Source organism: Watersipora subatra, chromosome 4, assembly GCF_963576615.1.
Source record: "Watersipora subatra chromosome 4, tzWatSuba1.1, whole genome shotgun sequence".
NCBI classification, from domain to species: domain Eukaryota; kingdom Metazoa; phylum Bryozoa; class Gymnolaemata; order Cheilostomatida; family Watersiporidae; genus Watersipora; species Watersipora subatra.
Genome location: NC_088711.1, coordinates 9,742,910 through 9,760,062, shown reverse-complemented (window position 1 = coordinate 9,760,062; position 17,153 = coordinate 9,742,910). Strand labels below are relative to the sequence as shown.

General features: G+C 35.9%; 2 protein-coding genes across 2 annotated transcripts in view; one reads left to right on the top strand and one right to left on the bottom strand.

Moving 5' to 3' along the window:
* The window catches only part of LOC137395295 (E3 ubiquitin-protein ligase RNF123-like), a 28,096-nt gene extending 26,953 nt beyond the window's left edge, over positions 1 to 1,143 (bottom strand). The window contains exons 1-3 of the mRNA XM_068082183.1: positions 979 to 1,143; positions 677 to 803; positions 351 to 405 (exon numbers count right to left, since the gene is read on the bottom strand). Of these exons, the coding sequence (XP_067938284.1) occupies positions 351 to 405; positions 677 to 764 (143 nt within the window). The 5' untranslated portion in view covers positions 765 to 803; positions 979 to 1,143. The remainder of the gene's footprint in view (positions 1 to 350; positions 406 to 676; positions 804 to 978) is intronic.
* A 144-nt stretch (positions 1,144 to 1,287) lies between these two features.
* LOC137393373 (ubiquitin-associated and SH3 domain-containing protein A-like) lies at positions 1,288 to 16,831 on the top strand. Its single transcript, XM_068079899.1, has 14 exons — positions 1,288 to 1,428; positions 4,232 to 4,418; positions 5,856 to 5,918; positions 6,029 to 6,215; positions 7,379 to 7,583; positions 7,743 to 7,912; positions 9,644 to 9,855; positions 10,228 to 10,330; positions 11,227 to 11,329; positions 11,567 to 11,689; positions 14,005 to 14,097; positions 15,012 to 15,137; positions 15,277 to 15,390; positions 15,846 to 16,831. Exons 2-14 carry the CDS (start codon positions 4,279 to 4,281, stop codon positions 16,088 to 16,090), a joined length of 1,884 nt encoding a protein of 627 aa, XP_067936000.1. The 5' UTR covers positions 1,288 to 1,428; positions 4,232 to 4,278; the 3' UTR covers positions 16,091 to 16,831.
* Positions 16,832 to 17,153: the final 322 nt, after the last annotated feature.

Below are 17,153 nucleotides of genomic sequence, written 5' to 3'. Positions count from 1 at the left end.
CAGAAATCTGCTACATCATGTCGCATGAGTATAGCAGAAAAACATCAATCTATAAAACATCAGTCTATAGAAACATCAGTCTATAAAAATTTAAACAGTCAAATACCAACATAACCATTCTTGCCAATTGACTGCCAAGTTGTGAATATGAGAAACAACGATCTAGCTCTTCTATTTCCCCTACCATAGTAAATTATAGACATGCTAAATGATTTTGTTACATAGTAAAATGTTACATGTTCATATAAAATTTTATATAAAAGTTAACAAGAAAAATATTGTTTGAAATCAAATACATGTTTCAAAAATAGAACATATCATATTCCATAATAAAACCAAGTATGCTGTACCTGTTTGATGGCTCAAATACTTTGTTTAGAATGTCTGTTTCTCGATACATCATGCCTACATATAAAAACACGCCATTATAAAGCTTATAAAGAAAATATATTCTTCACAATCACAAGATTGTTCAGAAAATATAAAAACTTTGCGACAATTCACCAAATATACATAATTTTTAATCTCCTCTCACTATTTATGCGATGTATTTACACTAATCTTTAGCGAATGATTTACTTTAAAATAACAGACATATTCTTACAGCTTAACACAAAACATTTTTTGTACTTTGTAGTATGCAAACAAAACATGTAAGTACTGATGTGTATCTTACCATCATTTTCTTGAGAAAGTAAAGATTTGGAAGATTGCGAATTTCGACTGGCCAGTCCAAATGAGCTGCCTGCTCCTCCTGCAGCCATTTCAAAGTTGAAAATAACTGCACTCAAATCCAAATGCGCCTAAAATAAAGAAGCTAACAGCTGATTTGTATATCTTCCATGTATATCGCGTTTTCTAGTTTCCCCCTAGTTCAGTGAAACGTTTAAAACGTGCACAATACTTACAAAAACCTCTTATGACCATGTACATAGTTTAAAAGAGATCAGCGGTATCTAATAAAAAAGGTTCTGGTACCTAGTATGCGTGTAATAACTTCATTCATGGAACTATCAATTACTGGGCATCAGCTGGGTGCATGTTTGACGTAGTTTTCATGTCACTGCTAGCATTTACTTATAAAAGAAAACAATTGTTTGATTCTTAGTAAAGAAGAATTTAATCATAGATACGTCATACGCTTTGTCGGGTAGTTTGCAGTGAAGATTGTAAGAAGTCAATTGTAATGATTTGTCCAATACCACGCGCCGAGCTCATAGTCGACGACGGAAACACCCAATGAGACTCCTGAGTAATAACGAATCACTGTACATCCTAAACTAATAATCTAGGTTGCAGAGCGTCTATGCCGCAAGTTGTATGAATGCTGATCTTCTAGCGCTACTGTGAGGGTTTCGTCATATACATGAACTACCTGTCATAGGCTTTACGTTGAAGACACAGCTTCTAATTTTCCATATATGGATCGTAAGTTGCATGCGTTCGAGTCGAAAGCGTGTATGTCACGACATATTTTCTGATATCTCTAGACCCTCGTATTACCTCATAGATTTCTTCACGTTAAACCACCTAGGGATGTAAGAGACGTGTCTCAGATAAATACCAGTATAAACAATTTTAGGTCAGGTTTCCAAAAGTTAGATTCATATTTAGCATTTATTCACACTAGTACCCATGCTTAGCTGACCGAGAACCTACTCAAACTATTGGTTGTTTTGTCGTTCGTCACATGACAACTTTCAGTCTACATTTGAGTTCGCTTCTAAACATAATTTACTTTTAATGCAACGTGTTTTTTGATTTAAGACCATTTTGCTGGTTTTGAAAGGCTATCCTTTTGGTAGAGAGCATCAAGTTATCTAATAAAAGGCATTCTTGTAAAAGATTGGCAAGTAAGCGTTATATTATTCTAAAGGTTTTTCCTAGCTTCATCTGAAATTTTCAACATATACGAACACCTGCCGTTTAGAATAGAAAACTCTCTATTTTCTGCTTATGCACAATGCCCTGTCTAACCCCTTATTATCTATGAAGACATAAATCAACTGAATAAACCCATTGTATAAATTTCCTATTGTAATATCTATTTCTAAAACAGCTTTTAATCAGAGAACCAAGTTCAATCTTATTCGCGAAGTGTCATCACATAACCAGGAGTGTTTGCAAATTTATGACTTTCATTTTTTGAATTTTTTCTATGATCCTATTCTTTGATAATCTTGCTTTTTGTTTAAATACTGTAGCTCAACTGTGTCAATATGTGCTCTAAAGCGGGCATAGGTTTAGCTTAATTGCAGGAAATATAAATCTGAGGAAAGTGATATTTAATCCGAACTTCCAAAATTGCTGTAATTTGTCAACTACAATGTACATGGGCAAAAATGTTAATACCAATTAAATATAAGTAATGATAAAGGATTAATCCTTACAAAGGAACAGATAACTGACCATAGTCTAAAATTGTGATTTTAAATGTAATTTTCAAGGTTCTGTAAAACATTTATTACTAATATAATTAAAACATAAACAAATATTGTGCAAATACTTAATATTTAAAAAAATGCCTCCCAACTGAACATGTAATATAATACAGGTTTATATGCCAAAGAGCAAAAAATGAAATCTTGAAGGTTTCACACAGACCGCATTCACAAATTTTTATTTGCAAATCTCTGTTTATAGAGATATCATCTTTTTGGAGTCTGGATTTTTATGCCAAGAGAAACTGTTTGTCAGCAGATTTCGTATAATTTTCATGAAAAACAGGTTAGACCTAGTAGGTATTATTAGGCCTACATGTATATAGCTGAAGTTTTTTTGGCAAAACTGTGGTATTTGTGATGATAATATGAAACATGTTATTGCACTGCCATCAGTGCTCAGGTTATTCAAGATGTTTTTCTAACATTAATTTTCATGAAAAGTGGGTGTGCACAGACCTACGTACCACAGCAACCAAGATTAGTAGAGGTGCTTTTTATAATATGATATTGTAACTGATAGTCTTAGCCATAAAATCAGGTGCCCTATTTGCAGTTGGCAGTTTTCAGCTTATTTTTTAATATGGGTTAGGTTGAAAAGTGGTCAACCATAAGTAAGTTTAACATCATTGATATTGTGTTAGTAGAACAATAAATTTTCAGACTTGTTTTTTAATAGTAATTCCTAAATACGCAATTCCTACACAACTCCTAACAACTTTGCAGTGCGAGAGCACAGTAAAGCTATTTAAGAAACTTTATTACAATAAAGAATGAAGTACATTACAAACAACATGAATTTGTACTAGTTCAGCAGCCATAGACTCTGTCCATGATTCTGAGTAGCAATTACTAGTTGGGAAATTTTCAGCAACTTTTTTGGAAGGTTTGAACAGAATTAAAAATTATCAAAAGAATTTGACAACTATTATGTGCCAAATTTCGTTCTCAATACCATTGCACTAAGCTGAATTGATTCAAAATGTTGTGTATCGTAGAGGTTTTCATGAGGTAAATTCAAGACTCAAATGACTAAAATAGTTTTAAAGCCTGAAGTTTTAAATTCACCGGAGTTTATAATCAAAAACTCAAAAATCTGATAAAAAGTGCAACAACAGCTGTTATATATTTTCATCACTGCTATACTATGTTATGAGCACTGCTGTCTAGGATTTGCCATGATACATCTCATTTAGTCATTGCTTTATTAAGCAGTGACTTTGACTAAGTGAACATGTTTCAATAAAATAATTTTTTATAAAAGAACTACTTTACATGTACTATTTTGTTGCTATAATGTAAAAATCAAAAATTGAATGTAAGTAAACATAAATTTGCACATTACAAGGCTATGCACACTACAATCCCTGAATTATGAACTGTTTCATTTTGATCTGCATACATTGAATCGGAGTTCAACCTCACATTGTTGAAACGTCGTTGTATAATTGTATAATAAATAATTGTTGAAATATTTTTGTTGTTTTCTTAGTTTGCTAGTCAATAAATAAGTTTGAAACACACATAAGAATAAGCAACACATAGTGTCAGGGAAACTCCCAAACTACCAGTTAATGGCAAGATTTTGTCAGTTTTCTTTTATTGTTGATAATTATTTAGTATCACATTGTGTTTGATGTTAAAGTCAAGCTGAGAATGCATACATTTTCGTCTATTGAATTTAAAACATTTCTATTTACATGAGGCTAGCTCATATTGTCAACTATATAAATTTTGTTCAGTGCTGTATCTTAACCTACTGGCACAATGATATGCTTTGCTGCTTGCAGTGTAGATAAATAGTATTAGTGGCGTAGCAACATAAAGTGGCCCAGCTATGGCATCTGCCAATCCGGGATTGGTCAATCCAAGACGACCTCCTCGAAATATGGGAAGGTCGATGACGCTCGATCATGTGAACGATGAGTCGACTCTGCTAACAAGATTAATGACAATGGGGTTCTCACAAACAAGATCGTAAGTAATCTCTGTAAAGATATTTTGATACTAGGATGCTGATCCGTCAACAATAGGTGAAAGGGACAAAGATGAAATCAAACTATGCGCTTCCATATTTTGTTGTTCGCTGATATTTACTATTTGCCATTATTTTACACCGTGTTTCACAAAATAGGGTTTAACATTTCTGAGCATAACTTTCTGTGAAGCTATAAAATCATACATTGGCAGATCCAATCTATATATATAAATTTCAGTGTTTGTGTGTCGGTCTGTCCAGCTATAGCTATTAAAATTTTGGAATTAAAAGCTCGCATCGTGCTGGATTTGAACTCATAAAGATTGCAAACGCAAGATTGTAAACCAACCATCTAACCACAAGTTTGCGAAGGTTCTTACGATTCCATCGCTCTTACTATATGCTGTATACCCTTTTCCCAATTTCACACGCTAAATGACGTATTAATTGATACATTGCCCTTACGGATTACGATGCCCTATTATAAAATACTTTTCGCCGAACTCTATAAAATACAATGCTTTTTTTTTCTCGCCATACTAGTAGGAATACACATTGGGCGAATTTGTTTTCGCCGTACGATATCAACAAAAATTTCTCAATATTAAAATTTGGTGATTTTCGTACTCATTACGCAAAATAACAAAAATGTCGATATGCTATTTGCCGAAATACCTCCCACAACGCCTGAAAGTTCAGTGTTATTTGTTATATAGTAAAAATGAATTCGCAAACAGGTAAGTGATAAGATTTTAGTTGAAAGTTTGAAGTTTAGTAAAATACATAGGCTGACTAAAACTTCTTTCAAATATGTGTTTAGTAAGCCAAATTCATTCAAGTAAGGTTCACCGTTTATGTTACATGTCTGTCTCCAAAGGTAAGAACTCCCCAAGGTATGTAATGCACATACGTACCGTGGTTATGATCTGCATTGCAATGTTACATTTTCTTGCAGATCATCATAACCACTAAATACACTGAAGTTATTGTAAGTAACTGTAGTTATAACAATGGTAACTATTGTTACTATTGTTATACGGCTTTGTACACGCATGAAAAATTCATGTATGTACAAAGCCGTGGTCTCAAACGTCCTAATAAGACACTCAAGTTGGTGGATACATCATTCTGTGTCATATTTGAATATAATTTCTCTCTGGGTTATGAGAGACAATGTTTTTAGATGTGATGCTACCTAATCGTTGCCACAGCAAGAATCAGATGACTGTCTTTGACTATTGAGTGATTTTAAGTTTTTAATAAGTACTTCAAGTTGGTCAGCTTCATAGCTGTTACAGAATTGTGATGGCTGCTAGTCATCTATTAAGCAGCAAGAAAAGTTGAAAGATGTCAATTTGGTTTATCTCTTGCCAACGCCTAATTTATACAAACAGAATAATTTTGTTTTGCTTACTATGTACTGTATATACTTACAGTGAAAAGGCAGTCGCTTCTACTGGAAGTCTAGAGGAGTCGGATATTGGTGAATGTGTCAATTGGTAGGTTCAAGTGACATTTTTGGGAATCATACCTCATTTGCTAGTCTGGTTTGAAGTTTTCTTGGACAGCGATACTATAGCATTGTTTATCGCATTCTAGTGTTTCACAGGCTGCTGGCACACGTAGACGACCCAACCTTAGATCAGGAGGACTCGAGAGACTATATCCTGTATATGTGTCCTTCGAGTGGGCCACTTCAAGATCGACTTGATAAGTTCTGGACTGAAAGTTCGCTGGTCGCTCCAAACGGTGCTCATGAATCGTTTCCTCATGTCCGTCTCACTACCTTCTTTAAGGTATACGTTGGTATGACTGACTGCTTTTTGTTCCATTACCTCTTAAGGATGAAATTTACACAAAATTTTAGTAGATTTTGTCAGAAAGTATCGATATTTTTTCTCATTTGCAATTGTGTTTGATGTTTGAGGTGATCTGATGGCCAGGATGTTTTAAGTTTAAAATCTTCTAAACTTCATCGCGGTTAAAACGCTCAGATCAAGCGAAGTTGCGATTATGATGTCTATAGTTGCAAAGACACCAACAGAATAGAGACGCATAACTCTGCAACTTGAACACAGTAGCAGATATTAACTATCACAATTATAACAACTACTGACATCAATTTTTTCATATTTTTCTTCTGAGCGTTATAACCGTGATGACGTTATGTTGACTTTAAACTTTGAAACATTTAGGCAGTCAAATCACCTCAAATATCAACAACAATCGCAGAAGATAAAAATACTTATATTTTCAGAGGAAATATATTAAAAGTTTGTTCAAGTTCATTTTTAAAGTATGGATGGCATGGCTGACTGTTTCCTGACATCTGTTCTACTGCCTTCTTTAAAGTATGCTTTGGCCTTTAGCCTTATCCTTCAGCTTTACGCTTTAGCCTAACTTGGACTTTTTCGTCTCTCTTCCTTTTTGAAGGTTTTTTTTAGCATAACTTTCAGTTTCCTATTGAGTATGTTCATAGTATGCTCTGGAATACTTTGAACAAATATTCAAAGTATATTTGAATACCAAACGTGACTGGCTCTTGGAAAGTTTTCAATATTTTTTGTTGAAAACTTGGCTGATCTTGGCTGCAAACATGGCTGTTGGAAAAAGGCTGCGTCTGCGCCTTGTGATAAGTCCTATGGCAAACAGGCAGATCACTCCTCCAGTCACTATATTTGTATTTGTTGGAGTTGTAGAATTAATTTCCTGAACATTTGAGGTTTTTTAAGTAGCAAGTGACGGGTTGACCAAACGACTCACAAATGATTCAGCAATTTTATGGTCAAAACATCAACTCTGAGTAATGTGGCATGATTTATATATTGGAATATATAAATCATTAAAACATTTATTGCGCAACCAACTTTGTGTTCTTTGCTAGGTAATAACTAATCCATTTTTGAGTCATATCTATTTTGCTAAGACACGAGCGCTTCATTAATGACTTCCTGTTCAGGTGTACGATGGGGCGATGAGGGAACTATTGCAAACTATTGAATCGACCATCGTCTCATCAGTAAATGTTCAGTCGTCATATGAGCTCGAATATCAGTCACTTACCGATGCAGCCTACAAGTACGTTGGACTTTTCCTCTCGGATCATGACGATGATACGCTTCATGACTTGGCTGATGAAATATGTGCAAAGGCGATGGAAATTGGTAAGTGCCATGTTCGTATGATAATGCAGAAGCACTTGAACAGCGAGAGTTCCAAGTGAACAAAGCGACTAATTGCTCTTTGTTTCGTTTCTAATATTATCTTAGTTGAGTTTTCTGTTTGTTTGGATGAATAGAAGTTGTCTCCTCTTATTGTTACAGATGTGGTAATTGAGCCATATACAAGACACATGCACATGTCACTAGCTTATAGATTTGCTGATGAGCATCAAAATGTTATTGAGGATCTCGCCTCAAAGATAGATACCAGTGCCAAATGTAAGTGGGAGCTGAGGCTATACTCGCGGGACAGAAGAGTTTCATCACATGAGGTAAATTATGATTCTTATTGCAGGTAGCCTTGTATCTTTGCCTGTGTATGCGAGCTAGCCACATTCTTACTTGGGCATGCGGGGTAAACACACATCCTAAAATACTGGCTATGAACACGGACGAAATGGGTCTTCTGCGTAGCCGACGAATCAGCGATGCGTCATCAACAAATTATCAATGTATTCTGTCAAAACTAACATGGCGTTCACATCGGTAAAGATAAGATCAATGCATCTATGATTAGGTAAATCAATTTATTCCAATGAGTATACTGCCGATTTTTATTTATTCATTTCCAACGCAAGCTGGTTTCATATAAAATTCATTTTCGAATGACAATGACGATCGGATTTCGCATAAACAACTATTTATATATAGACAAAGATATGCTCGCTTCTAAGAGATGTGTGAAAGCCACTAGTGTACATTATAACTGTTTACAAAACCTGTCAGCTAATTCTCTGTTATTACATCTGGTGAAGCACAGGTTTTTTCGTAGTTCAAATCAGATTATGTATATAGTTTCTTGGGCAGAAATATGCTGTATGAAGATTATTGCTATTACAAATTGTTGGCGATACCATATTAAGTAATAACTATGTTGACGATACCATATGGCTCGCTGTCTGTCGGGAACCAACAACTTCCATCTTAGCGATGCATGCTTGGGTCGAGCAGTATAGTAGAGAAGAGGTGATACAGTTCTCAGTATCTGGTATCTACCACTTCCGGAACTGTCAGATTAACTTGAAGGCATGCCAGTGCAACACATCCAGTCTGACAGAGCCAGGTAGCCATTTCACTTTAACAAAGTGGATCTTTAACAAGCCCACATTGTCAGGTGCTGTACACGGGGCCTCTTATGATCTAGGTTCAAAAGATCTAGCAATTTTATGGTTGAAAGCTTGCTGAGAGCTTTTTGTCAGATTGGTATTAAGCAGGACTTGAACCACCAACCCTATGGTTAACAATCAAAGGCACTACCACTAGGCCACCCTGACACCTTTCGATACCGTTTCAAGAAATAACTATGTTGACGATACCATATGAACTAATAACTGTTGATGATACTTCAATAACAGTAATGGAAAATCCAAGGATGTTATGGCCTTCACACCACTGAGACTAGCTATCAATTTATTTGCCTACCTGACACATCGGTTAGTAGCACCGGTGCTCGCAAATATCTAAATGCAAATATGCAATTAAATGTTATATGCAAATATCTCATTGTGTGTAGCCAGGTCTTTACCTCCTTGAACACAGGTAAAAGTATATTCACCATTTGTACTTCTCTTGAGCAGGTTCTATTTGAATGAAGGTGTTTTGCGATAAATTCTGCTCATTTTGAATATCATTATAAAATCAACAACTTTGTATTGGAATGCAGAGTAATTCACTAAGTTAGAATAATATTTCAAGTGTTTGGTGTATGTGTGCACCAACCAGTTGTACTGTTGATGTATCTAAGCATATCGTTTGTACGTAGCCTTGTCTATGTTTACTAAATGCTAGCTAAGTAGCAAGCTGTTGATATCGGTCAAAATTCGGTTGCTCTGCCCCTGAACCAAAGTTCTTGACATAGAACTGAGGCTTAATGCTCCTGATGCTGTTGTTACAATCCGTGTTATGTTGCTATTACAATATTTCAAAGTAACCAAATCTTATAACTGATTTAATCATTATCATTTCAATACTCGACAACCTCACCTCACTTTTCTATGTCGCAGCTGAGGGAAGTTACGCATGAGTACAAGTCTACGCAGCATGATGAAATCAATCTTGAAGTTGGCGACATAATTCTTACGGAGCCAGACTCGATAAAGAACAGCATTGATGGCTGGTACACTGGTTTCTCTACGAAAAACGGTGTCATTGGCCAGTTTCCTGGCAACTATACCGTTAAGAGTGGTGCTGAACACAAGATATGGACCCTGGTGAAGTGAGTTGATTTGACGTTTTCCTTCTCCTCTGTGGCTCAATGTTATTGGGTAGAAATTCTTGACAACGAAATGGCATGTCTAGGGCTTGTGAGACAGCATTTTATACCCAGCTCTTATATAAACAAAGAGTACAAACAGCAGGTAACATATTTGTTTTGAAGAACTTCAGCTTCACAGAATCTTTTAAATGTTTACTCTTGAGATGACTCGAGTGTGACCATCGGTTTTGTCTCAAGAGCGCTAGTCATATTTAGGAATTAATTAAAAACCCGTGTTATGTTGCTATTACAATATTTCAAAGTAACCAAATAAGTTTAAGTTTTCGTCTTGTAAGTTTAATCAATATTTATATCGGTTTTTATTACTCCAAGGTCAATTCCTATGATATCCAAGTCGGACATGGAAAAAGTAGTCTGCCTCTATGAAAACATGCCATGCAATGGTTCTCCCGATGGCAAACATTCTAACTGCCCAGTAAGTGGCCGTACTTTCATCTTCTTAGTCACAATTACTGGGTTTCCATGCTTCGAATGGATTTGGAGTTTTTTCCACTCCGAATCATAGAAACGGTAAAATCCAAACAGGTTTGCCGCCATTTCGTTTTGCCAAATTTGTGGGAAGGCATTCACAGTGAAACTACTATTTGACGTAACAGAAAAGCGCACTGCTGATGGATTCAAATCAATAATACGTGCCTAGTTGAGCTCTGCCCAGTGGAGGTAAAAGGCGCTCGGCGCATTTCATCACACTACCACGCTGGTATATTCTAACTACTATTGCTAATGAGAGGTTGCTCATGCGACGGTGGTGAGATAATTACCTTTTTATTTATTTTAACACCTTATTCATGAAATGACTAAACCTACCTCTTCCTAAGCTTAATTCTTTTAGCCTGAAAAAAGTTTTTTTACTAAGAGCGATTGTTGTTCAGTAACAACGAGTAGTAACTTTTGAAGTAATAACTGTATAGCAGGTAGTAAATTCTTTTGCTGTCTTGTAATGGAGAAATATTAATATTATTAATAGTAATGAAAGTTCTGATCGAGTATCCTGGCTGAACTAGTGCAACAAGTGCACGAAGCGTGAACTGAAAAGTGACCATGACCCGAAAGTGAGTCTACTTTAACAAGTTCTGCTTTGAGGAATACATTACTAGTCTTGGAAAAATTGGTAAAGTGCAACTCCGAATCGTTGAAGCAGTAGAGTGCAAATTCGTCGGCAGAAGTCAACTCTGAGTCGCTTTGAAGTATGGAAACCCAGTGATAGTGTTCTGTTAGTATTGTTGGCTGCGATATGGCTAAGACTAGAACCTCTATTGCTTACAAATTTTTCTTAGTGCAGTATGTGAATCCATTTAATTTATTTTACAGTCTCATGGAGAGTTGAGCATTCTGTTCGTACGGCATGCCGAAAGAGTCGATGCTGTGATGGGCAAAGATTGGGTGAACAGCTGTTTTGAAGATTCCGGAAAGGGTAAAAACTTTAGCTGGCCTTGGCATATTGATGTGTGAAAGGGTGAAGTTGCTGTGGCGAGACAACTAACCGAAATTATCATATGGAAGCATTAAAAATAATCAACTCTTTAATCTACAGTAGAATTTTCTAGGACTTTCATGGATACAAAGCGCTACAAATTTTCTGTGTTTTTCTTTGACAGTTGCTTGTGAGGTGTTGAGTGGTAACGCTTTTATGTCTTGTATATCTTTGTAGAGAAGCTGTTGAAGCGGTTCAATCTCAACATGCCTGATCGCTATGTTAAGAGACGGTCTATTGTCGACTTTGGTCGTGACCCACCGATCACCGAGGTTGGGCGACTTCAGGCAAAGTTGATTGGTAAGCATTCACAAGCCGCATGACTTGAAAGCTTTTCTTTGCTCATCTGTAAGTTTGTTTCGTCTACTTATGTTGATGGATGGAAGACTCATCTGCATTGTATCATATTATTAGTATCATGTCTAAATATATTTGAGATTATACATAGATAGTCAAATCGGGACATGCCAAGTTAATTCATTGCAATGCTTCGTATGTCAAATCCCTCGTATGCTTTTATTCGTATGTAAAATCTATGGACTAAAAATGCAGTGATAAATACTTAGGTAGTTGCATATAGCATTAACGTAAATGCATTATATAAAACAATGTCGAAAACAAAATGTAAAAATATAGTTTAACATAAACTATATTTAACTGTAGTTTATACTATACACTATAGCTTACTATAAACTATATGTAAGAAGCTAAACTAGTAAAGAAATACTCAATAAAAGGAGATCTTTTGTGATTTTCCATTTACATTAGCGACAGACGAACGGAGGTGTAGCTTTGGCGGAGCAGGAGAGTGCAGTGTGTAGGTAGAGATGCTAGAGATAACTGAGCTAGTCTAACTTATTCTAATGGAGCATTAAATTAGCTTATTTCCATATTTTTGTTTTTATATTTGCTATCTTATAATTTTGTTTCATTATCACAATAGTTACGAGACGGCTTCCTAGTTTTTTCAAGCTTTGGTTTTTTTAGTTTCTTTTAGTTTTTTGTTCCAATGTGTTCGCTCCCATTTTTCTACATTTTTTGTGGATGTCTAGATCATAGAGTTATCTCCCCCTAGAGTGATAACAACGAGCGTTTCCGGTGCCAACAAGGAGCGTCTAGGCCACGCCCCTTTTTGTGCTAGTCAATCATAAAGATTGCCGACATCTAGTCAATCATAAAGATTGACTAGATCAATAACATCATCTATGAGAATGGTTAAAGAAGGACCATGAATTTCCACAGTTAAGATAGTAATTAATGCTCATATTAAAGAAATGATGATTATAGTTTACTAGAAATTCCACTGTCATACAGCCCACGACCAAAGTGATATTGGAAAAAGAAAGGGTACTGATGGTTGAGAAATGCAATATTAGCAGTCAAATAGGATAACTGCAATGGTAGCTGTAATGTACTGGGTGTGGGTGTTATTATATACAACAAATAGCAATAATGAAAGGAAAAGATTATATGTTTATATCTCTTCTGCAAAAAGAGAAATGCAATATTGGCCAGTATTAGAAGTAAAATGCACTGATATTATTAGAATAACCAATATTATTTATATAGTAATAATATAAAACCAAAGCACAATTTTTTTTACATTTCAAAACGGCATAGCTAACAATATCACGAAGTTGTGATATTCATATAGATTTTTAGAAAATCTGTACTACGTAGTCATTGTTCCGTAGTCATCCAAACTTATAATTAATTATTGTAATAATCTCATAAGAAACGTTAAAAAAATATCATCGTCATTTGCTTTACTGACGCTGCGTTGGACATCAGTTAGAATGCGAAAGTATTCAAATATGTCGGCAAATGAAATTGAAAATGAAAAAATTGAAATCGGCAAGAATGAAACGATTTCTGTACTCCTATGTTAATTGCCGAAACCTTCGGTAATTCGACAATGCTATAGACTGGTGAAAAGTGCACGTTTTTTTTCGTGAAACGCGCAAGACTTTATCGTTCTATTCTCTGTCGCCCGGCGTTTCAATTTCCGGTCTTAACTATTATTAATCCAAGCTTTTCAAGCGTTTTGTGGCAACTTTCGTCCAAAAAAGTCTGTCTATTTGTGTAGAATCCGATGAGATGGGTTAGTTTTAGGAATTTGCGGTAACCTTTCAAAGACTTGGTAACATATTTAAATAGGTTTATATGCGTTTTGTATCATTATTATACTTAAACGACTTTACTGAAAAATAGTTAAATTTGCTGATAGGATTTAGTTGCAAGGGTTTGGTGACGGCAGTTAACGGATAATTTTTCGGGAGTTGTGTGCACATGTGCATTTATCATAATTCTCCCAATCAATCGTTTCACTCTTGTTTGGTCGTGGGATTACTCTAATATATGCTTATTATTTAAAGCAATTCCATACCTACATGACTTGCAAAGGCACTGAATAGATAGTGTTAGGTAAGTGAGTCAATGCAATCAGTTACTCATAGATAAGATAGATAGTCATACTGGAGTTGTATTAATATTACATTAGTGTGATGGGAAGCTAACCGACTGCCACCATCGTGTTTCATAAGTTCCTGGTGTCAGGACGCACTTGCACCGAGCCAATGTACTAGTATTTGCTACTTGTTGTATTTGTTACATAGGTAAGGCTTTATCCAGCTCATCTCTCAAGGTCAACGCCGTATACTCATCACCTTCTCTTCGATGCGTGGAGACTGCCGACATCATTGTAAAGAGTACGTATCATTACTTCCTGTTACCACTCAACTGATTAATGCTGTTCTGTTATATTTTATAGTAAATGTATGCTTTTCACACGCAATAATTTCCTCTCTTTAATGCATTATTAATAGATTCCTGACCTACATAGGTCCTCTCTTTTGATGCGCATGTGTCCAACCTATCTCATATATGTGGTTGAGCATGCATCATATCGCCTATGCACTGGCACAGTTTCTGTATACCAAGTCAGACCGGATTACTTGGACGATGAAGTCTTTCTTAAATGCGTAACTGCTTCTTAACTTGGTAGCCACAGAAAATCAAGCAAAATTTACTTTCACTAAGCTATCGTTAGATGATGGCATGTCAAAAATTCAGTCGAAGAGGCTGGTGTATCGGCCAAAGCTAGGAATCCCCATCGACAAATGGTGATCAACATGACGTCAAAGTATAACTAATGCTCAAGCGAGACAACCGGTATTAGTCATAGAATTATAATGTTTCCCATGTCGTTGTTGGAAGCTTGAAAAAACATAAAGGTGGCACTTCTGTACAAAGAGTGCAATGATGGTACATCGATAAAAACCACTTTTCAACATACCTGTGTCAAATGGTTACCGAGATCTTGCTGTGCACCCTCTAATAATGCAACGTACCTGAGTTACATAGGTGTATTATGTAGGTGAACCATTCTTTGTTACACTCACATTTCCTTACATCTACAAGATGGTTTTCTATAGAGGTATCCTAAGTAAAACAATGGCTCCAAATAGAGCTAATCCTAGTCAAGTAGGGGACTTTTCATAGGGCTATCCCAAGTCAAAAGGGAGACTCCCGATCGAGATATCCCAAGTTAGATTTCTCTTCAAATAGAGGACTAAGGCTTTCTCTGGCTTTCCAGTATGTGTATCGTATCCATTTCTTGTAGGATTGAGTATGGAAAAGAGACCAGAAATTAAAATAGAAAACTGTCTATTTGAATGGAACAGGTGGCACAATATACTTCCTACCTTTATTCCTCCCATAGATCTCAAGGAACAAGGCTTCCATATCGGTCAGTGTTTCACCACATGCACCTATTATCTTGTCTTTAGCTCGCCATCGTGGTGCCATCAAGTAAAGTCGCATGATGTTGCAATCAACCTGTTTCAGCTCATTTTCACTATGGTTACTCTCTAATTTCTGTTCTCCAGATGCTAGCTATAAATCGGAGATGCTGGCCTTTGATCTGATGGAGAGTCTCGATGGATATTACGAAAGAAGCTTTAAATTCTGTCAGTCAGTTATAGAAAAGCATAGCAGAGGAGGTGAGTAACATATACTCTGCATTTTCATGTTGTACAGCTTCAATCTCCGGGTCCTCATGCTATCTGATATTCTCTAGGTCCTCATGCTATCTGACATCATCTACTACACATAGGTCATCATGCTACCTCACATCATCAGTTAGATCCTCATGCAATATGATCACATTTCTTAGGCTCATTATATTTGACTGTTTTCTATGAGTTCTTGTGCTATCTGGTCTTAATCTGTAGGTTTCCATGTTGTTTGTGCTCATACTATGGCTCCTCATACTATCTGACCTCATGTTGTGGTTTCTCATCTTATTTCACCCCTTTTATGTTTTTTAAGTGAAATGTGCACATGATTCATGTCTAAATTTCTTCTATTTTAACCTTTCAAAGTGTAATTCAGCTGATGCTTTGCTTTGGTATAAATTGCTGTGAATCCAGTGCTCCATGCTCTAATACATCGACAGGTGGATGTGTGCTATTGCTGGGCCACGCGGCCACCCCAGAAGTGTGCATTCGCAAGCTCGCCAAAAAGCCAGCATTACCCCAAAGAGAGTTTGTAGCCTTTGTCAATAAGGTACCTTTTTGTGAACCGATACTCGCATCAAAGGTTGACGGTGTTTGGACAGCCTGCACTCCACCCATTCCCAAGCTCTGGCATTTGGACAACAAGAAGTTTGATATTAAGCTGATGGCTCCTCTCAGTTCATAATGTCTTCTCGAACAAAACCGCTCAATTGTTTTTTGTATGAAACTCCAGGACAAGTGACGTGTTTGTGTCTCTCATCACAGGAATTCATCCGTATCAGAACATTGCATTTAAATCTATGAGTGTGTAGCTGCAAGCGGAACTTTTTTGAAGTTGATAAATGTTAAAAGACGATAAATAACCCGCAGGATTTTCAAATGTCTTTATTTTGTTGAGCCCAGAGCTGGCTTGAAGGTGCTAATGTTAAATTAGTCCAACCCTTGCTCTTGCCCCTAACGTAGACTTCAACTATGCATAGATTGGAAGTGTTTTAAGTCTACATGCCTTGACTTCTGTTATTCTACCACTTGCTGTGCAAGGCAAATACGCTCATGTGTTTTTAGGCTCTGTCATGTTTTATATTCTCTATATTTCTACTTGCAGTTTACTTTTCTGTGTCGGTCTATATTTTGTATATTAGATTTTCTTCCAAAAGCACATTTTCCTTATTGGTAATGCTAGCTGTTCATTGAACATTTTAATTTAGTTATTGAATATGTCTCATGTGTTTTATACTCGTCTATTATATGCCGTCTCACTTTATATACATGTAACTTGAATACAAAATCTGTGTTATTATGATTAGCAATTTTTAGCCATCATAATTTCTAATCTACTGCAATTTATGTTAACGTTTAATATTCATGGCTTTGTCTATGAACTGATGGTGCTAGTGGTTTATAGCCAATATAATATGTCATAAAATCGCTTCATTTCTTGCTAGACATTGTATATCGGAGTCTATTTTCTACTCAAAGCGACATTCATATATCTGCCAAATCGCAACATAAATGTATGTTGGAGAATGTTAATATCCTTGAAGCTATTAACATTTCAATTGCTTTTGTTTTTTTGTCGATTTTATTGTCTCGTTTGTACAAAATATTAGCTGTTACAAAAGAACAAAATTTATCGCAATAATTAATTTTTGCACGAAAGGACAACTCCTCAATAAAAAGTAAGATTTTTGTAAAAACTTACTATAAACATTTTGCTGATGTTCAGCCAGCCTTAAAATGACTAAAAT

Bases quoted from the DNA above. Each gene is read 5' to 3' on its own strand.
- LOC137393373 (XM_068079899.1), top strand. From the start codon at position 4,279: ATGGCATCTGCCAATCCGGGATTGGTCAATCCAAGACGACCTCCTCGA. The intron at 11,330-11,566 runs GTAAAAACTTTA...ATATCTTTGTAG, and splicing joins TTTTGAAGATTCCGGAAAGG to AGAAGCTGTTGAAGCGGTTC. The intron at 11,690-14,004 runs GTAAGCATTCAC...TTTGTTACATAG, and splicing joins ACTTCAGGCAAAGTTGATTG to GTAAGGCTTTATCCAGCTCA.